This window comes from Lepus europaeus, chromosome 20 (assembly GCF_033115175.1).
Source record: "Lepus europaeus isolate LE1 chromosome 20, mLepTim1.pri, whole genome shotgun sequence".
Classification (NCBI taxonomy): domain Eukaryota; kingdom Metazoa; phylum Chordata; class Mammalia; order Lagomorpha; family Leporidae; genus Lepus; species Lepus europaeus.
Window position 1 is genome coordinate 17,368,622 of NC_084846.1, and position 22,752 is coordinate 17,391,373.

General features: G+C 38.1%; 1 protein-coding gene across 1 annotated transcript; it reads left to right on the forward strand.

Annotated features, from left to right (window-relative positions):
- Positions 1-1,857: 1,857 nt before the first annotated feature.
- Positions 1,858-2,788, forward strand: LOC133749362 (transcription elongation factor A protein 1-like). Its single transcript, XM_062178534.1, is given in 2 exon segments — positions 1,858-2,118; positions 2,120-2,788. Coding segments are annotated over 2 exon segments (894 nt in total). The 5' UTR covers positions 1,858-1,893.
- The last annotated feature ends 19,964 nt before the right edge of the window (positions 2,789-22,752 follow it).

Below are 22,752 nucleotides of genomic sequence, written 5' to 3' on the forward strand. Positions count from 1 at the left end.
CCAGCGTTGTGGTGTAGCACGTTGAGCTACTGCCTGAAATGACGCCAGCATCCCACATAGACACAGGTTTGAGACCCAGCTGCTCCACTTCTGATCCACTTTCCTACTAATGCATCTGGGAAAGCAACAGCAGATGACCCAAATGCTTGGGTCCCTGAAACCTATGTTGGAGGCCCAGAAGAAACTTTGGCTCTTGGCTTTGGCCTGGCCCTTCCCTGGCCATTGTGGCTATCTGGGGTGAATGAATGAGTAGATGGACAATATCTCTCTCTGTGTTTCTCCTTCTCTTTGTAATTCTTCCTTTCAAATAAACAAACAAACCATTTTTTTAAGAGCATATCAGGATGTCTTCACTCACATGAATGACAGTATTCAAAATCATAGTCATGAAAGTCCAAAGACTGTTGCTTCCAGGATGCTAACATTTAAGAAAGGCAAGTGACTCCAAGCCACTTTATTAGCTCTTGAAGAAAAGACTGTATTGGATGGTATACATAAAATAAGCCCTCAGTTGAGTAAAAAGTGCTAAGTTCTGCCTGTCCTATCCACATCAGTGCTTTCAGAGGCAGAGTAAAGAACAAATTATCCACTTGAAATAACAGTTAGGAAGGCAGAATGATTCACTCCAGTCTATAGTCTATGCTATTTTGCTCTAACTCAAAGCACCAGGAACCTTCAAGCCTACAGATGCTGGCTTGGGGTCAGTGGGTAGAAAATCTACCATGTTATCCAAAGTTCGCCCTCGTTGTTGTGGGAAGAGCTGTAAGCCCTGTGCTGAACTATTTCAGAGTGAAGCCTGTACCTGCATCTCACCGGTGCTTCCACCCACTGAAAACAAGGTAGGAGAGTAAAAATCCACAGCCCTGGGTCGGAACGAGCAGAAGCAGCAGTTGGTTCTTTTCCTGTGTGTGTTCCGAGAGGCTCACTTTGACCCAGGAGTGTAATCACATTTGATTGCTTCTCATTTGCCACATACAAGCACATTTATTTCATGTCACACGTCTCTCTGCTGCAGAATCCAGGCTCGTGTTTCTCAACTTGGAGATGGAGCAGTGCAGTTTTTAGAATAAAAACAATGCGTGAGAAAAAAACGAGAGCAGATTGTTTAAAATAAAAAGTTTATAAATTATTCAGGCCAGCTGTTTGGATTTGGAAAGAACTTTTCCATGGTGATTAAAACCTCTTAATTTGTGTTGTGTTGCTGTGAACGAGTAGGGTGTAAATAAATCAGGACTAGAGTGCTGCTCTCTGGCTGAAGTTAACTGGTCCAGGCTGGGGAGGTGCTGTTGCCTCCATCTCCAGAGTAAGATGGGAAAACAGGCTTCTAGAATGCTACACATTTCCACCTTAAAAATACCTGAACTGTTTCATGGAAAAACACATTTTATGCTTTTAGAGGATGGGAAAAATTGCAAGGATTACAACATGCATAGCTTACAGTGGGAAAAACAGAAATGGAGGGAGGGAGGGAGACAGGGAGACAGGGAGGGAGCAAACCACATACGGAAATAAGTGGCTGATGATATTTGTGCAATATGGCCTTTCTTACTCTTTTAAAAGCTATGCTGGGGACTAGGAGAAGAAACCAGGATGATCTTCTTCATCCAACATCTATGTTGCCTTCACTGTTTAACTCTCATCCAAAGGCTTGTGTTTTACACAGATTTATTATGTGTTGGTTCTTACTCATGAAGTTTACAAATCGTCTTTAAAGAAATGTGTTAAGTGAGGAAGGCCCTAGGCCCGGGCCTGCCGTGGTGGGACTCGCCGGACTGCTCTACGTCCTCTCCACGCCACCTCTGCCATTTCGCGGCCCCAGAGGGCTGGGCGCGGGGAAGACCTGCCGGCGCCGTGCAGGACGAGGTAGTCCGCATCGCCAAGAAGATAGACAAGATGGTGCAGAAGAAGAACGCGGCTAGAGCATTGGATTTGTTGAAGGAGCTTAAGAATATTCCCATGACCCTGGAATTGTTACAGTCCACAAGAATTGGAATGTCAGTTAACGCTATTCGCAAGCAAAGTACAGATGAAGAAGTTACATCTTTAGCAAAGTCGTTCATCAAATCCTGGAAAAAGCTATTAGATGGACCATCAACAGAAAAAGACCCCGAAGAAAAGAAAAAAAGAACCTGCAATTACATCACAGAATAGCCCTGAGGCAAGAGAGGAAAGCTCCAGTGGCAACGTGAGCAACAGAAAGGATGAGACAAATGCTCGAGATACTTATGCTTCATCTTTTCCTCGGGCACCAAGCGCTTCTGATTCTGTGCGGTTAAAGTGTAGGGGGATGCTGGCTGCTGCTCTCCGAACAGGAGATGACTACGTTGCCATTGGAGCTGCTGAGGAAGAATTGGGATCTCAAATTGAGGAAGCTATATACCAAGAAATAAGGAATACAGACATGAAATACAAAAATAGAGTACGAAGTAGGATATCAAATCTTAAAGATGCAAAAAATCCAAATTTAAGGAAAAATGTATTGTGTGGGAATATTCCTCCTGATTTATTTGCTAGAATGACGGCAGAGGAAATGGCTAGTGATGAGCTCAAAGAAATGCGGAAAAACTTGACCAAAGAAGCCATCAGAGAACATCAGATGGCCAAGACAGGTGGAAGGCAGACTGACTTGTTCACATGTGGCAAATGTAAAAAGAAGAATTGCACCTACACTCAGGTGCAAACCCGTAGTGCTGATGAACCGATGACCACATTTGCTGTTTGCAATGAATGTGGAAATCGATGGAAGTTTGTTGAGTTGAAAGAATTGGCAAAATATCTGTACCATTAAGAAAAAGGGTTTTGTAATTAGCTTTCAAACTAGGCCAAGCAACTAGTTTTCCTGCAAAATTTTTAAAGCAACATACAGCCCTTGGATTAATCTGTTTTCAACTGAACATCCCTTCCTTTAAATGCCTTTTGTAGTCAGATCAGTGGGGCCGCCATATATTAATTTTATGGCATCTGTTTTATAAGTAAGTTGACATTAAACTTTCATCAGTTAAACTTTCAGTAATTTAAGGTTTTTTTTCTCCTTAAAAAAAGTTCTTTAACTTTTACATGCTGAAACATACGCAGTAGACATTTTCTGTCAGTAGACATTTTCTGTCAATCTGTTAACCCATAAATGAAAATTACATTGTTTTTTATATTGGCATGTACTTACACCAGATATTACAGGAATACAAAAGGTAATATAATTTTAAGTTTACCAAATATGGTGTGTATTCAAATGATACTTGACCAGCTTATCTAAATTGTATATAATATTTGAACTAGCACATGAATTTGATTTTAATTATTCACAAGCCTGGGATAATTAGATATTATTTTGCATCTGTAACTAACCATGATCATCATTTCTTGTAATTTCTTGTACATGTATATTACTTGTTCTTAATAGATTTTACTTTTGGAAATATGACTTGACTTTGTTGAAATCAGTTTGGTTTTGTTGTTTATTACCTGTTTAACTTTGTAGTGTATTTTAGTTTTGCAGAAACCACCTTTGTAATTCAGTAGGATTTTCATACATGCCCTCACAGGCGAGGAATAAAAGCTTCGGATGATATTCCCCCTTCATGGGAAGACATACTGAGAATAAAATATTAGTATCTTAGTATTGTATTGTAATCAGCTCATGACTCAGTTTTGATTTGGACATTTATACTGACCAAGGATTAAACGTTAAGGATTGTACAAAATGATTAAAGCTGTGGTCTTTAACTATAAAAGTTTCTAGAAAATATTTTTGTCCTGAGTCTTATTTTCTAACTTTTTGTTACATGATGATGAATAAGGTTGTTGAACAAACTGAAAATATGGACTATCGCAAATAGTTTTATGATAAAATTAAGTGTTACTTTCTATTTAGGTAAACACCATTTGCTCTGATCAAAATATGGAACAAAAAAAAAAGTGTACCCTAGAGTATATTTGTTGTAGAATATCTTAAGGCCACTGTGGCAAAGTCTGTGTTCCATTGTGTTGGATGCATTCTATTAGACATGTGTAGAAAGACTTCGGTATGCGCTTTGCACTCTCCTTTGCCCTCCTTTTCCCATTTCCTCCTATAAGTCATTTTGATGTATTAGAGAAAACACTGAAAGGGCCCAGCAGTACACCTGTGCTTTTTCAGTTCACAGATGAATCTTCTGTTTTTATCATTTTAAAACCAAAACAAGTTTTTGACAGAGTGAATTTAAGAATAATAAAAATAGTCCCACTTTTAAATTAAGTGATCCATTTTAAAATTTGTAATTCAATAAAGATTTTTGTTGTTATTAAGTATGTATGAAAAAAAAAGAAAAGAAATGTGTTAAATATGTAGTCCCAAAGTATTCCTTGTAGGGATTATCTTAATAAATTCTCATTCCTACATCGAGTTCCGTAAATTGGGCCTTTGTTTAACTCTTTTTTAAAATGTTACATATTGTAGATGATCCCTAAAAAAATTAAAATCTTTTGCCATTGTCAACTGATAGCAGTAATCCGTCTCTCCACTAAATTCTTAGAGAATTAGTGTTTACACTGCCTGTGGTTTGCCTATACTTGTTTTATATCATTTTGAAACTTAAAAAGCAGAATTTTTTAGCCTATTGATGACAACGGTATTAAAAGTTAAACCACAGTCATTATTGTCAATTTTTGCTCAACAGCTTTTTATTTTTGGTCTCATCAAAGTGTTCAAAAGACAGAATAAAACCCTTGGTTTTCCACAGAGACAGCCTGGAAGGAGCCCTAAACCTAATATTCTTATTTGGAGGAAGCAACTGACAAAAACATCTGTCGTCTTCCCACCAGTTTCGTTTGCATGGCAGCAAGTTGCACAGAAGCTGTTTACTGGGCATGCAGGCTATTTGAACATTGCCTGGAGTGCAAGGGTGGGCCAAAGAAAGGAAGAGAGAAAGCATTCATTATTTATTAATATAACTCAACATAAACAGATACTTGCAGGAATACCTGGAGTACAGGGCAGTTGTGTTGTGGGTTGTATATCTTTCATTAGTTATGCAAATCCACCAAGGCAAATTAAATGAAAAATGCATGCATTAAGTGCAACTGTTTATAACATCTGAAAATATGAAAACGCGACCTAGCTTTCATGTAGTACACTTTTAGCTTTCAATTCTTTTTCGTCACAAGTAACTAGTAGAAAAGTAGCTCCCTTATAGCAAAACACTGATGGTGGTGTCCCCACCTTCAGGGGAGGGAAATGTCCATCCCACAAGCCATATAAGACCCCTGAAATCATTTGGTCTGACAAGGCAACTGAAGGTGAGCCTTGAAATTCAACCAATATGTAGCAGGCTAATTTTTAAGTTGGCAATTTTGTCTGACTTGCAAATGATGTTATAAATATCCAAATGTACCTTGGCAGAAAAAAAGGTTCCCCACCCCTGTATGTAACACTGTAGAAGGCAAAAATAAAAAGCCACAAGACACTGAAGGCATTTAGATTGTCATTGCAATTTCACTGAATAAGGTAGAATTAATTGACATTCTTAAGAAGAGTATGATATAGACTTTTTAAAAATAAACCAGAACATTAAGTGACAAGGGAAATACCTAAAATACACTAAATGAAAAGACACAAAATAATTTTTTTGGATATCATATTTTTAGATATCATATGTTTTCCCTGATCTGGCGTAAGCAATGGAGTACCTGAAGTGTTATATATTGGAGTGAAATAGACACGTTGAGATTCGATGATGGTTTACATCCCCTGTTCTGTCTCTACTGTTGGGGAAAAGTGTTCTGTTCTTCATACTATTTGTTGAATTCTTTACTTAGTATAGGGTTAACCTTATGAGCATAGAGTAAACTGAAAATAAGTCTTTGTACAAGTTAAGAGTAGGAATAGAAGAGGGAGGAGGAGGAAAGGGAGTGTGGGCAGGAAGGTAGGGTGGGAAGTATCACCATGGTCCTAAATCTATATATATATGAAATACATGAAATGTGTATACCTTTAATAATTTTTAAAAAATATTAACAGATTAATAAATCAAAGATTTTCATATTTAATTAAAAAGAAAATAAAATTTGAAAAAATAGTCACTAAAGAGGAAGTAAAGACTGGAAGAATAGAAACTAAAATCTTTCAATGTCAATATGAATGAAAAGTTGAAGGAAAAGCTTTGTATTATTCTTTTTAGCTACCTAAATGTTTTTCAACTTCTACACATATAAAAAACTTTATTATGCAGACATGTATGCTATGATGTGCACATACACATATATATATACATAACTTTTGTATTGAAAAGTTTGCTTATATTTTTTAAAGAGACATTAACACACCAAATGTAAGCTGTTGACCAGTTGTCCAGATTAGTCTCCCATGTCATTCTCTTCTTCCACAATCACTTTCACTTAGATAAACTTCATTTCCCAAGAAGCTTTCTTACTTCCTCTGAACTGTTTTTGGAATGCTGACTCTGGTTTCTGCCGAGATCAGCTAGACATACAGCCTCAAGAAATGCCTACCTTTCTTATGCTTGGTTTTATTCTTAATTCTTTTCTTGAATATAATTATGCTGAGGAGAATCCTTTTTTTAATTCTCTTTTTTTCTCAGTTGACAGTTTTGTTTTTTTTAATTATTCCAAATTATTCCTAAGGTTAACATTTTGAGGTTTGGGGGCAACATCTTAAGTATATATATGGTAAAGATTCCCACTTTTCTAAATTGAAAGTAGTTTTTTTTCCTCATTACAAAAGTTATATATACACACACACACTCACACACACACACACATGGGTATTTAGAAAATGCAGACAACCAAAATAATATTAGATATTCTATAGAACATAAAATATAGGTTTATATATCTGCATGTATTCATATTTTTAGTCATTTTTCTCCTGTAAATTCTATTTTTACAAAATAATATGCTCGTGCTGGAACATAAATCACGATTACATTTTCCTCTCCATGTATCTGCTGGGTTCTCTGAATCTGTCCAGAGAATGGTGTGGAAGGTTTGCCCACTGTGTTCAATGACTATCCCTTAATGAAACTGATGGCTGATTTCAGTGGCTCAAAGGGACACGGGAATCATAGAGCATTGAGTCAATAGCTTTTCTTTGTTATTTTCACTATTTTTCTTACAGGATGTCTCTACTCACACGTCATAGCTATCTGTCAAAGCCCAGTGTAAGTCTTACTTCCGCTAAAACACCTGTCTATTAACTCAGTTTCCCAGGACACATTTTGGCCTCTGCATGAAATGGGGGCACTGATAATGTTGTGTTGACAATTTCAAATTTCACTTTCTGATGTCTCCAATTCATCCCATCCTTTCTCATCTTCATATTTGTCAGCTCTGTTCATTCTTAGCAAGGGAGTCTAATTAATAATTCTATGGATTTTAATTTTTTTCTTTCTTTACAATCGATTCAACTGCAAAGTTCATGTCATATGACTTGACAGGGTAGTTACTATGTCTTTATTTCATAGTTTAAATCACTCATGCAAAGCACTGACTTTCTTAGCCTAATAATAGTTTTTTCCATCATTGTTATAATGTTCTTATCCAGTGCCATGAATAACTAACAGTAGTAAGATAAACGTTCCAAAAACATGAGATTTTTAGCCCATCCAAAAAGAAGGGAAATCTTAAAGGAAATCTAGTGATTCTTTTAATATTTCTTACAAGCCTTACAGAATTACCAGCTTCATAAACTTTTGAATTTACTTCAAACAAAGCAGTCTTACCAATGATTTTATAAACATAGATAAATGTCTTTTCCATGAAAATATACCAAAAATCCTTCATTAATGTTAGAGAGAGAGAGAGAGCTTCCATCTGCTGATTTACTCTAAATGCACACAACACAGGGACTTTGGCCTGGCTGAAGCTGGTAGCTAGAAACTCAGTCTGGGGTCTCCCATGTGACTGGCAGGAACCCAATTACTTGACCCATCACTTGCTGCCTTGCAGGGTTGACCCTGGCAGGAAATTCGATATGCATGCAAGCATCTTAACCAGCATCTTAAGGTTAAGCTAAGTGCCTACTGCCCTTGTTATTTTCATCCAAATAATTCAATAACTTTTGACACTACAAAAAATCATTTAATGTGATGATGAAAATGCTAGTTTATATAGAATATGGAATGTTAATTACAGAATATTATTATACTCTACATCACATACCATAATTCTAAGGAATTTTGATACAGGACCTGGCATAGAGAGTAAAAAATGACAAATAATTTAACTCAAAGATGCCCAAGGATAAAATATATCAATGTTATACAAAATATTTGTAATAAACTATTTGATAGTTTTTTATAAACTCTTCCTTTTTTATTTTTTATTTCATAAATGTGAATTTACAAAGTGCAACTTTTGTATTGTTGTGGCTTCCCCCCCTCCTTTAATGTTATGAGTCACATTAAGCCAAGTTTTAATATTTCAGGGTCTTTAAGCTTCGAGGAGCATTCTCAGCTCAGACACAAATGAGACAGGCAACATGGTAAAGTTCAGAGTTTATTTAGAGAACAAGAGAAATACACAGGAACATGAGGGCTTCATTAAGGGAGAGGGGCCCAAGAAAGGTAAATGGAAAGTTCCATACCAAAATCTCAGGAGGCAGTCCAGGGGCTACGTGTGGGAGTCTGTAGGCCAGCGGGGGAAGCCACATGGGCAGGAGAAAGGCCAGGGCCAGGAGTGGTGGGAAAAACAAACAAACAAACAAAAAAAAACAGGTGTAAGAGGCCCTCTAGAGAGCAGGGGCAGGCTCAGCATGCTCCATGCCTCATAATCCCTCCCCAAAAGGGGAGTGGTTACACAGTCTGATTGGCAGGTGAGTAGGATACAGGTGAGATCAGGTAGGGGTGGGGACCTGGTCTCCAGCTCATGAATCTTATCAGTCTAATCCTATCTCCCTGATTGAGTCCCATATCTCTTTCATTGAATAGATTGGATATCAGCATTTTCAATACCTGTCTATGCAATAAGATTGTGTGTTTCCAATACACAGCCAGTATTAAGGAGATAAAAGGTATTTTGATTGCAAGGCTTCAATCAAAATGTTACATCTTGCAAAACACATATCAAGACTGTAAATTTCTACAGCGTTGTTTCCTGATTTAATCTACTTAAAACACAGGGGTAAGTTTTTTCTCCAAATTTTACATCTCCCAGTATTTTCCTTCCTCTAATACTGTTTTATTTTACAAATCAAAAACAATTGCAATGTGGACATATGCATGCAGGCCCTCTCATTTGCAAGAAACTACATTTACCAAAACAAAACGCCAGGAAATGTGAGAGGGAAAAGAGCTGCCACCCAGAGTCCTGTAGCTAAGCAACGGGTGTCTTCTCTTCAGTAACCAAATTACCAATCACCCCTGGGGGACCCAGAGCTCTACAGGATTTCCAGCGCTTGCCTCTGACTGAAGCGGTTCCCGAGCTTGCTAACCTTAAGCCAACAACACCACCTTTTCAAGTTTATGGGGTACGGATTTCCATCTCCAAATCAGTTGTAGTCAACTCTCCTGGAGGTCCCACTCTCTAACAACCAGCTATAAAATACTCAGAATACTCGCTAGACTTGATCAAAAACGTAGGCATCCACAAAAGAGAGCATTTGCAATCAATGAGAATTGTTTATGGCTACCGCTACCGTGGCTCAGTATTTGTTCTGAGAGTCAAATGATTTTTTTCTACATGCAAATTTCCCAATGTCAAACATATAGAAGGCTACTTCTACCTAAAGCGCCCCAACTAAGCTCTCTTGATTTTTTTTTTTTAAATCTGGAAAATACCTTTAGAAATGTATGTAATATGCCAGATACCTAGTACTTCTGGGACCTGGCAAACCACCTTTTATTTAGGAACGATGCCATCTTAACAGATGGGTGTTAGTGCAGGCATGCCAGCGAATCAAAATGTACATCACGTTCCACTACAAGGGGGCAGAGCGGCATCCAGAAATGTCCGTCTGTGCCACTGGCTAGAGGAATATTCCATTGGAACTCCATCTCAGAAACAGATCACTTTAAAACAGTAACTCCTAAAGCCACAAAATAGGTTTTGGGTTTGTTTTTTGTTGTTGTTGTTGTTGGTTTTTTTTTGTTTGTTTGTTTGTTTGTTTGTTTGTTTTTTGAGAGCAAAGATTCACATTCCAGTGGGAACAGTCAGATAAGAGCCATAGCAATGAAATTTTAAGTGGCAAAAAATGCTATTATGGCCCATTTCAATTTTCAACTGAATGGTTTACCTAAAGAGAAAAATCATTTTGTGGAAGCCAGCATATGCCTCCTGTTCAATAGAACCCCCAGGTCCTTTCTGACTTCACGATTACTTTGGAGTGTATTTTCCCCTCCTTGGAACATGTAGAAGCCCAATTGAAAATGAGAAGCATTTCCCGGGAGTGACCCTGCTGAGCAAAGTTGTAGCACAACCCTGGCTGAACTTGCTGCCACGTGGCTGAACTTGGCATGAAGGTGTTCACCAATCTTAGTACCAAAGGGGCTCTCTGGAGATTCTCTGTCTTTGGAGCCTAAGAGAAATAGTCCCTGAAATAAAGGAAATTCTGAGCTCGTATGTTTTAGGTTCTTCGCCTCCTTTGACTATCTCTCTCCACAATGCCTGGCAAAGCAAAGGTCCCTTGAGTTAGTAAGCCACTCTTGTGCAACGGGCTTTCATTCCGATTGTACTAATGGGATTCAATATTTCTGGGTCTTGAGTAATAATGGATGTTTGGGAGCTAATCTCAATCTCAAAGAAAGATATTTTTAAAAGTTAGACCTGGAAATAATTTTATCTTAAAATAGTCACTGTTCCTATTTATATCTGTTCCTCCTGCTAGTTAAGCTACAGCCTGTTACCGGTATATTAAAGCTTGCTGGGCATGAAGAGTAAATATTTTCATTAAATTATTTTAGGTCTTCAACTAGTATATATTTCCCAATGAATGCTGATAAGATGAACATATACTTTTATATTTAAGCATCTATTTTTAAAAGTACTCAAATGTCTTTTAGATACATAGGGGTCACACAAAAATATCAGAGAGTATTATAATTCTATGTAATTATCATACTTCACATAAACTTAAATGTGACTTTTTAATTTTTTTAGCTTTTGTTGTTCTTATGAGTGCTATTGCTAATGAGGAATCATGTCTCATAAATATAGCAACAAGCTTATGTAAAACAAATTCATCATTCTGCAGTGACTAATGTAACGTTCTAATTATTGAAGCAGTTATACCTAAATATGTTTGATGCACATTGTAACCTCACATTGATCATTTCAAGAATGTTTTAAATTAAGAACAAAGCAATGATTGTTGGTGAGCTAATTCTTCTCCAGTCAACCTTATTTGTAATTGAATGTATTGCAAGCATTGAAAAGAAAAGTGACATGTTAGATTAGTTGAGTAAATTACATAAAGGTATAATTATCTTCTTTTAAATGTACATATCTCAGATAATTTCTTAAGCAACATGACCAGAAAATTACCTGGTGATTAACAGCTGTGTACCTAGATGTCATTTTTTGCATGATTTTCACAAAATATTACTGCATTTGGTAAACTACTGTGGGAAACTTGCCGCACAAAGTCATCTCCCTTGGCCAGGAGAACCCCCTGGATGTTAACTTGCTTTCGTTTGCTCTTCTTGTTGGCAAGTGTGCCAAGTCGACTAGCCTTTCTATTAAAATAAAGACTACCTTAGCCAAACAAGAAATTGGACAGATTCTCAGCTTTGTCTGCAAACATGAAGAGGAAAAATACACTAATGGAAGCAGCATGATTCTTCATTATGGACCCCTCCGGGTCTTGAATATCATCCAAGGAGCTATCTCATTCAATGTTGAAAGTCTTCCAAGGATGCCTTCAAACACACCCTTTCTAAGTAGTGGGTTCCAGTCAAAGATGTTGTCTGTGGAAAACGGAGACAGGGCCTTCTGGAATGATTTCCATTTCTTAAATCTTGTCCAAGCTCTATCCAAGCATTGACAAAAGATTCAATATGCCCCTGTCACTTTTTGACAGTTGAAATACCTAAAGAAGAAGCAACCTATGTCCACAATTTTCAAGGACAAATCCCACCCACTATTTAACGGTGTAAACTGCCCAGTGGGCTGTGTCCTTGCTTCTAAATATGGACCTGCCATCAGCCCTGAGGAATGGAAGTGTTCCAACGACTTTCTATCAAGAATCCCCTCATGCTTACATCCACGGCCCAGACCTATGCTCCTTTTCATAAATATTTCCAAGTAGAATCCTTAGAGCTATGCAAAATCTTGGCCTATAAGAAGCAAATAGTATTATGCTTGTATTTTGAAACACTATTTCTGTTTCCATTAAATACACAATAAGGAAAATTATACAGTATTTATCCATATGTAGCAGAACATTATAAAGTTTCATATATTTACATTTCATTGCAAAGCAGAGTGACAAGAATAGGGAAAGGAAACAGATCTTCCACCTGCTGGTTCACTCCTCAAATGCCTGCAACAACCAGGCCAAAGCTAGGAGCCAGGAACTCCATCTGGGTCTCTCATGTGGGTAGCAGGGGCAAAAGAACTTCAGAGGTATCTTAGCAGATAAATGGAATGGAAGAAGAAGCGGACTGGACCCCAAGCACAATGCCCTTTGAATATATTTACCATTTTAAATGAAAATTTTCAAATAATAAAAATGAGAATATAAAAAGAAAGTTATCCATTTTTATGCCCATAGTTGGGCACTGAACTTGAGATAGAGTCTATAGATACAAGAAGAATACGTTGCAAATGTCCTGAGACCACAGAAATAGAAGCCAGGCTCCAGATGAACCAAAAAATGTGTTGTCCACAATGCCGGAACATAATGCTAAAGTAAGAAGAACATCTATCGCTGCTGTGTCAAGGTCACTTCCATAACCACCACGTACCTTTTGGTTCCATTGTGTTTTGTTCCTGGCAGCAGTTCATTCTTTGGGTACTCAAACCACAGTGGTCTTTGAACTTGAACAAGTTGCTTTTGGCTTCACCCCTTCTTAGGCAAACACATCCAGGTAATGCATTTTGACCCTGGGTTCTCAGAGCATCGAGGTATGTACAGATGAAATTAATGACATTTTCATGAGGTGATGTTTGTAGACTATTCATTTGACAAAAAAAAAAAAAAAGGCAAATCCAGTATCTTTGACAAAAAAGGAAGGAAGGACGAAGGGAGTGAGAGAAGAAGGAAGGAAGGAAGGAAGGAAGGAAGGAAGGAAGGAAGGAAAGATTAGCCATTGGCTGAATAAAGTTATCTTAAAGTACCTCTGTCGGGGCCGGCGCTGTGGCATAGCAGGTAAAGCCGCTGTCTGCAGTGCTGGCATCCCATATGGATGCCAGTTCGAGTCCTGACTGCTCCACTTCAGATCCAGCTCTCTGCTATGGCCTAGAAAAGCAGTGGAAGATGGCCCAAGTCCTTGGGCCCTTGCACCCACGTGGAAGACCCAAAAGAAGCTCCTGGCTCCTGGCTTCTTGCTCCTGGCTTCAGATCGGCACAACTCCAGCCATTGTGGCCAGTGGATGGATGGGAGACCTTCCTTTCTCTCTCTCTCTTTCTCTCTGCCTCTCCTTCTCTGTCTGTGTAACTCTGACTTTCAAATAAATAAATCTTTAAAAAAAAAGTACCTCTGTGAATACCTATAGAAATTGTTGATTGAAAGCGTTATCATTAAATTATGCTGAGTCACTGTCAAATATATTCTTTCCTTTAACATACCTTAATTTACATTCCTAGTAGATAATCTCAATCACATAGAGCTATCTGCTTACCTTTGAGGATGATCCGGAGTAAAAGCTACAGATATTTAAAAAAACTGTGACCGCGCCCTTCCCCCCAAAAAAAAGTCAGAATCTCATTTTGCATCATGGTCACGTGGATGGGCTTGCTGACACTGACATATTTTGTATGATTGTAACCCAGCTGACACTTCTGTGCAAAAATATTTTCCCTCTTAATATGCCAAAAGCATCTTACAAATTATTCATTTTGCAAAATGATACTTTTAAATGACTACATAAAATTCCATGAAGCTAATATACCACCGGAAGTCTGTGATCCCTTTTTCATATCTGTTGCATTTAGCTTGCTTCTAATTACTCACATTTGGGAATAATTGTTCACCTTACGCATTTTTTTAAAAAAAATAACCCTTGGGAATAATTTCACATTTGTAGAAAAATGAAAGACTGTACAGATAGTCCCGTTTACTGGTAACTCCAGCTTCCGGTTCTGGATGTGTTGTGCGCTGTTCCATTTCCATGACCCATTTATCAGAACTAAGGAACCAACTTACCATTAACTAAGCCCAGATTGATTCAGATTTCACCTGTTTCTCTACATATAATTTATTTTTAATATTGGCACATAATGATGGGAGAAGGAAGTAGCTAGAATACATCTATAAAATCAATAGACCAAAAAACGGCATTTAAAGGTTGTTTTGTTGGTTTTACATTTACAAGATATCTGTTTATTTCCGACCTACAATCTAATGACAACGACTAAAAATAGGTAGTATTAATTAATACTCAAAGTGCAAACATACGTGTTCCTGTCCAAGTCAAATTTCTAAAATATTATCTGGGAAGAATATGTTTTAATAACATGCTAAATAAAACTTTTTGTTGTATGCTTGTGCAGGTGGTCAGTCTTTATCAAATTCTAATCATTTGCTCACCTCTCTGCCAGGTGGTACAAAAGAAAAGTAAGAGCTACCTATAATGGTTGGTTTCCCCTCAGAAGCTTAAAAATCTGGAATTCTTCATCAAACATTTGTAAGTGCACATAGGGAATATGCAAGATTGTGACAATGGAGAGAAAAGAAGAAATGCAGTAAGAAATAATAATGATTTAAAAGATGTTGACAAACTGTCTTACAGATAAAGGAAGATTTTACCAGAATTTCTGGCATTCCCTTGAAGTTATAATAACAATTACTAATAATGACCAGTGCTATCAACTGCTTGCTAAGTGCCAAGAACTACCAGGGCAATTCATTCACTTTCCAAATGTGTTTGATAAAAACAAAAAATAATATTGACTACCATTTATCTGAGCCAGGCATGCTTTTAAGCATTTTACCTGTATTTATTCATCTAAACCTCAGAACAACACTGCAAAAAGAGATCCACTAGTAGCTCCACTAACAGTTGAAGAAACTGAGTCACAGAACACTCCAGAATGTGTCTTGGGTTGTTGGAGCAGTAGTCAGAGGAGTCAGCATTCACACCCAGGCTATGTCATCCAGGGCCTGGGCGCATGGCTGCCCTCTGTCTACTAGAGAGGAGAAACTGGGAGGAGAAGGTTTCCAGTGGTTGGAAACCCAGGGAGACAGAAGAGAAAGAAGTTAACCATCTGCTATGTTGTCCAACATGGTGATTCTGGTAAACAACAAAGAAGGAAGTTAATCAGCTGAGAGGCCGACATTGTGGCACAGTGGGTTAACCCTCTGCCAGTAATGCCAGCATCCCACATTAGAGTGCAAGTTCAAGTCCCAGCTGTTCAGCTTCTGATCCACCTTCTTGCTAATGTGCCTAGGAAAGCAGTGCTGATAGTCCAGGTACTCGGTCCCCTACCACCCACATGGGAGACCCTAATGGAGTTCCAAGCTCCTGGCTTCAGTCTGGTCCAGCCCTGGCAGTTGGGGAGTGAAGCAGAGGTAAGAAAATCTGTTTCTCTCTCTGCCTCTCCCTCTTTTTGTAACTCTGCCTCTCAAATAAATAAAATAAGTAATTTTTAAAAAAGCAGAGAATTAGCTGAAATGAAGAAAATGCCTAGATAATAAGTTTTGAAAACCATGTAGAATAAACTTGACAGACAAAAGAATCTGTTTATGTCAAATTTTTATAATCACATCATAGCAAGAGAAGTAGAATGCTTCACTGATAACAGCCTTGGGTTTAGAATTAGAGTCTCATTCTATTTCCTGCAAACCTGCTCTTGATTTAAGCTGTTTTTATTAACAAGCAAAAAAAAAAAAATACCACACACCATTCTCACTCATGCTCAAATAATAAATAGCAATGGTTAGACATTGATTTAGCCAACCTTACGTCTGGCCTCAAGTGTTCATGAAATCTTTCCTTACATTTTTATTGTGTTTTTTAGTCATTTTGGAAAAGCTCAAAGTATCGGTGTCTCATATTCCGTTTATTTGCTTGTAATCTAATGAGTTTGTTTGGCCCTACCCAGGGGAATTTCTTACCATGGAATCTTTCAGCACCTAACTCAGGGTTTGCTAGTCATTGCTGTGGATCCAAAAGGCAAGTAGTTAAAGGCATGATCCTGTCACCTGCTCCAGTTCAGCCTAACCCTTCTCCACCCAGAGAACTGTACTGTTTAGCAATGTTCTCTCAAGATCTAAAAAACAAGGCTAACTTTGGTACTAGCCTCTATTGTCAAGACACTCTGTTTTTGTTTTTCCTCTTTGTTTTTTGTTTATATTTCGATTTTCTGGAAGTGGGTGTTGGGACGAGCAGTTAAAATGTCAATCAGGATGTCCTCATCCCATCCCAATGTACCTGGGTTGGAGTCTCAGCTCTGGCTGCTTATTCCAGCTTCTTGCTAATGCAGACACTGGGAGGCAGTGGCAATGGCTTAAGTATGTGGGTTCCCGCCACCCACACGAAGACCTGGATTGATGTCCCCAACTCCTAATGTTCAGCCCCAAACATGGAGGCCATTTTGAAATGAACCAACCAGTGGAAGCTCTCATTCTCTCTCCCTGTCTCTTTCAATAATTCTCTCTCCTCTCTCTCTCTCTAATTTAATTTTTTTTTAATTTCTGGCCTGGCTGTTTAGGTTTATGATAGTAATCACATATTTGTCAAAGATTTGTTCATCATGTTGGTTTCTAATGATTTCAATTTGTTTAATGTTTTTTTCTACTATGTATGATTAAGAAGCTGAATATAGGACTCTTTATGATACTTAATATTCAAACTTGGCTCAACTTTTATTCCTTTGTCTCCACAAATTCAAAGCATTAAAACACATGGTTTATAATGCAATATAGACATCACCAAAGCACCTGTTTATTGAGCAAATAATATACGTTTTACAGGTGCTAATACAATCATCATTATAACCCTGTTAGGTAACTAGAATTTTTATTCCATTCTACACTTTGGCCTATAAACTAAGGCAGGGAGATAAAACACTCATAAATTGCCAAAGATTACATCTGTATCACCTTGTGGTGCCAGGACTCATCACAGATATTTTGATTTCAAAATTCATATAGTTAAACATATTATTGTTTTACTCAATGTAAAAATATAAGGAAATTATTTGCTACCATGTTGATTATTGAAACAATTTACAAAAATATAATATATAAACAATAAATATTGTGCACATTTAGAGAGTTCAAAGATGCTTTAAATTCACAGGACAGATTGAGAGTAGCTTTGGTTTAGAAATAGTAAACAGATGTTACATTTTTCCAATTGCCCAGTTGTTGGTTTGTCTAATCTAGCCTCCCTGTGAAGTCCCTTTCATAGGTACCACTGTGAAATATGTTATTTACAAGCTTGAGTGCATCTATAATGCTCTCAGTGTTTACTTACAAATGATAAAGAAATTTCATTCCATAATTACAATCTCCTCTGTTAATATTCCACCTTTAGTGTTCTTTATAGGGGCACATTTATTGCTTGAGTATTTCTGAAGGTAGTTAGAAGAGAATCTATTGCACATCAGTTAAAGTGGCTTTCCATGTACATATTGCTTCAGAAGCATCGAATGCTCCATGTGCTGGTGTGCAACACACCTGACATTTCTTGATAGCTCATATTGTTCAGGTAGCTGCAGTTCTGTATATAATCTATTTTTGTTGATAGACTCTGAGATTAAAACAAAATGCAATCTTTTACTACTTACAACATGGTTAAATGAATTAACAAGTATACGCCTTGTATTTCTCCTAATGGAATCAGCCAAACATTTACAAATGACATGCAAAGACAATCACTGGTTCTAATGTTTACACTGGAGTGATAAAATATCCTCTGTTACTGAAATAAAATGCAAGGAAAATGTATCCTAGCTGCAGCTTTGTGTTGGTTACTCAATGACCAAATCGAAAATTTATCTCAGCCTTACAAAACAGGCGTTGTGATGGAGTTGTGTTTTGTTTCTTAATTTCCAAGAAATATAGATATAGATAGCAGGCTACTACAAAACATTTAATAATAAAAGGTAGCTGTTGGAGTTGAACATAGTAGAACATGGTGCACAGTTCACTCCTTTACTAGGTCAAAACTTCCACCAAGTATCTCACTTAAAGGTCTTTAGGATGTTCTTGCTAGTAATAGTGCAAGGAGGTGATTTTAATAAACTCTTGAAATCAAATATTTGGCTTTGACAAGACAGTTATTAAGAACTATTAGCAACTGGGCAAGTTATTTAATATTTTAAATCTTTGAGTTTTTTAAATCACAGTTTGCTCATCCATACAATGATGATAAAATAGAAAGGTGATGTGAGAATTTAATGAAATCATGTTAAATATTTAGCCAAATGTTGTTTCCTGGAAATTAGCAAATGCTCCACAGCCTGAGAATTTCCAAGTGTCCACTATGCTCCAGATTAGCAGGAGGGGCACTGGAATGAAGACCTTGAGCCCCCGCTACCACTGCCTGAGCTCAGATTCTTTCTGTAGCCCTAACTGGCTGTGGAACCTGCCCGACTGCACGGCACTCTGAAGAATGCTCAATGAAGATCAGCGCTCGACAGCTCCAGGACTTCTCTGGATTGCTCAGCTTCAACAAGCCTGTCCCACCTGCTACCATCCTTTTCTCCCTACCTTCTCCCCCACTTTTCCTTTTCTCTCCCTTTTCAACAAAGTAACAAAAATATACAGGCTGATACCTAGGAAACAGCCTTATCCCCTCTGAAATATCCCACCCAAGCAGTCGTGTCTCATCAACAGAAGTTGTGCAATTTTAATCTCTTCCAATTAGGTCTTTCCTAAAGAGCCAGATGTTTTATTTGGCAACACAATAGGATAGATCAACTGAAAACAATAAATTAAGTCCAGGCATAGCTGTGGGAACATCATGGGACTTTCAGCTAACAAGGTTAACAATTGGAAAACCAATGGCAAGCTTGTAAAGAAATGCATAGCTACTGATCACCACTCAACAATCCATTCTCTACCACAAACCTTTCCCGGGTCAGTGCTGTGGCCCACTGGTTAAGCGGACTCTTGTGACCGCAGCCCATATTGGAGTACCAGTTCCAGTTTCGGCTACTCTCTTCCAACCCAGCTTCCTGCTAACAGACCTGGGAAGGCAGCAGATGATAGCCCCAGAGCTCCGGCCCCTGCCAACCATGTGGGAGACACAGATGGAGATCTTTGATCTTGAAGGTGGCCTGGCCCAGCCTTGGCTCTTGTAGACATTTAGGGAGTGAACCAGCAGATGCAAGATCCATCTCTTGCACGCGCTCTCTTGCTCTCTGGTGCTGCCTTTCAAATAAATAAATTTCAAAGCACAAATGTTTCCAAATCTATCCACTTTGAAAATAAATAAATCTTAAAAAAGAAATCTTTCCAAATATAGCTTCTGATTTCATTTTCAAAGCCAGTACTCTTACAGAGAACCTTAAAAAAAAAGAAAGACAAGGTGCAACATCTGTTTGCTTAGGGAAGTTAAACGGTGCTTGTACCACGTCTGCTACACAGTACCTAACAGTCACTGATGCAGCCCTCACTTTATATTTGTCATTTGCTTAGACTGCCAACTGATCTACACTTAACTTATATTGGTTTGTATCAGATAACGCTCATCAGGGTTAAACTAACACAGAAAAATAAAGACACTCTGGTTAAAGAAACAAACAAACAAAAATCCCTATTAGCCAATTACCAGAGCAAGGGTTAATCCACAATGTCATGTATAAGCAGTATTTATGTAGAACAAGGCAAATATGGTGACTTACAGATTTTCCAATTATTTGCTTGCTTGCTTTACACTTAATAGGGAAAAGTATAAGTTTTTGATTCTGCTTGTATAAATGCAAGCCTCATGTACATTTCTTAATTTTGTGATCTTTGGGAAAATAGATAAGTACTCTATGCATGAGATTCCTCATCGATAGAAGGAAAATAGTAATTATAGCAATCATAAAAGATGTTTATATTATTTCATGCATGTCAGAGAATATCTTGTTTGGTATAAGAATTATAGCTCTGCCGAGTAGAATTTGAAATCAGTATTCCGTCCCTTTAACATATTATACAGGTATATATTTTGCTGTCCAGAATTGAGAGTGAGAAATCTCTTTGTGAAGAGAATTAAATGAGATAATACATGTGAAATTCTTCACACAGATACTGAGATACAGTAAGTGCTCCATAGATGTTAGCAATTAACACCCTCAGCAACCGTGTGCACTGCTCACACCACAGAGATGTCCCTGGACTGTGGAGGTAAGAGAAGGGCAACATATAGACCTTCCAGTGCCTGTCAGCAGCTTACTTATTGGGATCATCTTAGCCAAAACACAGATCTGAGATCTGTAGCCTAAGGTCTTGAGTCAAATGTGTAGATCAGAAAGATCCCTCTGGCAGTATCTGGAGTGTCTGAAGAACATGCTGAAATAAGCCCAGACACGAGGTGATGATAGGGCCCAAAGGAGAGATGGGAGAGTTCTAAATGCAGGCAGTAGCCACAGCTACAGAAGAATGGCAGAAACATGAGATGTATTGAAGGCCCAGCCACTGTACCTATCACTGATGTAATGTGGGTGGCGCCAACGCAATCCCGTTACATCAAGTTGTATTTAAAACTTTCTAGAGGAATAATCCATCTCATTTTTCTCTAGTACTTCCTTCATACAACATTCATCTCAATGCTCATTTTTAAAGAATTATATGTTGCACTATAGAATACCGAACGCTATGTTGGTAAAACATGGTTATCTTCATTAGTACCTTGGACTAAACTATCCATATGTTAGCCAATACATTTATGTTAATTGCTAATTTTCACGTCTCACAACAAAGGTGTAAATTGTGACATCATTTGACCTTCAGGGCACACGCAATGCCAATGATGCTTTTTCTTCTTACTAAGTTGTGCAATTGCTAAAATTAATTATACCCTAGGGATATCATATTATGCATGAATCGTCACCCAAATGAATGATAATGTTTGAGAGAGAGTGAAACAATAGAGATTTAGGTGTATTCTCAGGGAATGTTGCCAGCTACATGAAAACTGACATGATACCCAATTACACGATCACTAATTAAGGCTATCAAACAAGGCCATCACTAGGATTTTCAACTTATGCTTTTGAATTTTATTTCAATAAATAGGGAGAAATCCTTTTCAGAGCAGTTTTTCTTGACTTTCCAAAACTAGGATTTAGCATTCGGCAAGTCAGAAATTATGGTAATTCTGCTGTGCTCATTCTAACATATGAACAAAAGAAAACCAACGTGGTTTGTTTTCATTTTTCCTGTCTCAGTACTCAAAAGACCTAGGAAAGTCAGGTATATGTTTCATCTTTTAAGACTGAAGCTATGAAAGTGAAATCTAAAAAAAAAAAATGATTTCAAGGGTTATACAAGGACAGTTTATGGAGAAGAGAGCCTTACAAATAACCTATTCACTATTTTATCTAATTGAAAAGGAATTTGGCTAGTTAAAAATAAAACTTTCATAGCAGCCTTGTTCAGAAATAAGATGAACATGATGACTCACGTTTATGTCATAGGCAGGAGTAGGCATTGACGCACAGCTGGTGAAGCCACCACTTGAGACTCCCACACCCCATGTAGGATTGCTGCTTCAAGTCCTGGCATCGCTGCTTCTATCCAAGTTCCTGCAATGCATCCTGGGAGGCAGCAGGTGATGACTGAAGTGCTTTAGGGACAAGATGGGGCTTCTGGCTTCCTGGCTTCTGCTTGGCCCAGCCCATGTCGGGGGTCAATCAGTAGATGTAAAGTCATCTTTCTTTTGAATGCTCTTTCTGTCACTCTTTCGAGTAGATGAAAATAAACAGACTTTGAAAATATCTTTTTATGCATGCAAAGTGGAGTTAGCTTTTATTCTGCATGAAGATCTTCAATTAATGTCTTAGTCTTTTGGATAAAACTCTTAGAAATGTGTGTTTCTTACATACCATATCATATATACACACATATATATTAATTTTTATTATATATATATACAGATACACATATTGTTTTTTAAAGGATTTTTTATTTATTTGTTTGAAAGTCAGAGTTATTGGCCGGCGCCGTGGCTCACTTGGCTAATCGTCCGCCTGCAGCGCTGGTACCCCGGGGTTCTAGTCCTGGTCGGGGCACCAGATTCTGTCCCCGTTGTTCTTCTTCCAGTCCAGCTCTCTGCTTTGGCCCGGGAAGGCAGTGGAGGATGGCCCAAGTGCTTGGGCCCTGCACCCGCATAGGAGACCAGGAGGAAGCACCTGGCTCCTGGCTTGGGATTGGCGCAGCGCGCCAGCTGCAGCGTGCCGGCCGTAGCGGCCATTTGGAGGGTGAACCAATGGAAAGGAAGACCTTTCTCTCTCTCTCTCTCTCTCTCTCACTGTCTAACTCTGCCTGTCAAAAAAAAAAAAAAAAAAAAAAAAAAAAAGAAAGAGTTACACAGAGAGAGAAGGAGATAGGACTTCCATTCGCTGTTTCACTCCCAAATTGGCCACAACAGCCGGAGCTGTGCTGATCTGAAGCCAGGAGCCAGGAGTGTCCTCCGGGTCTCCCATGCAGGTGCAGGGTCCCAAGG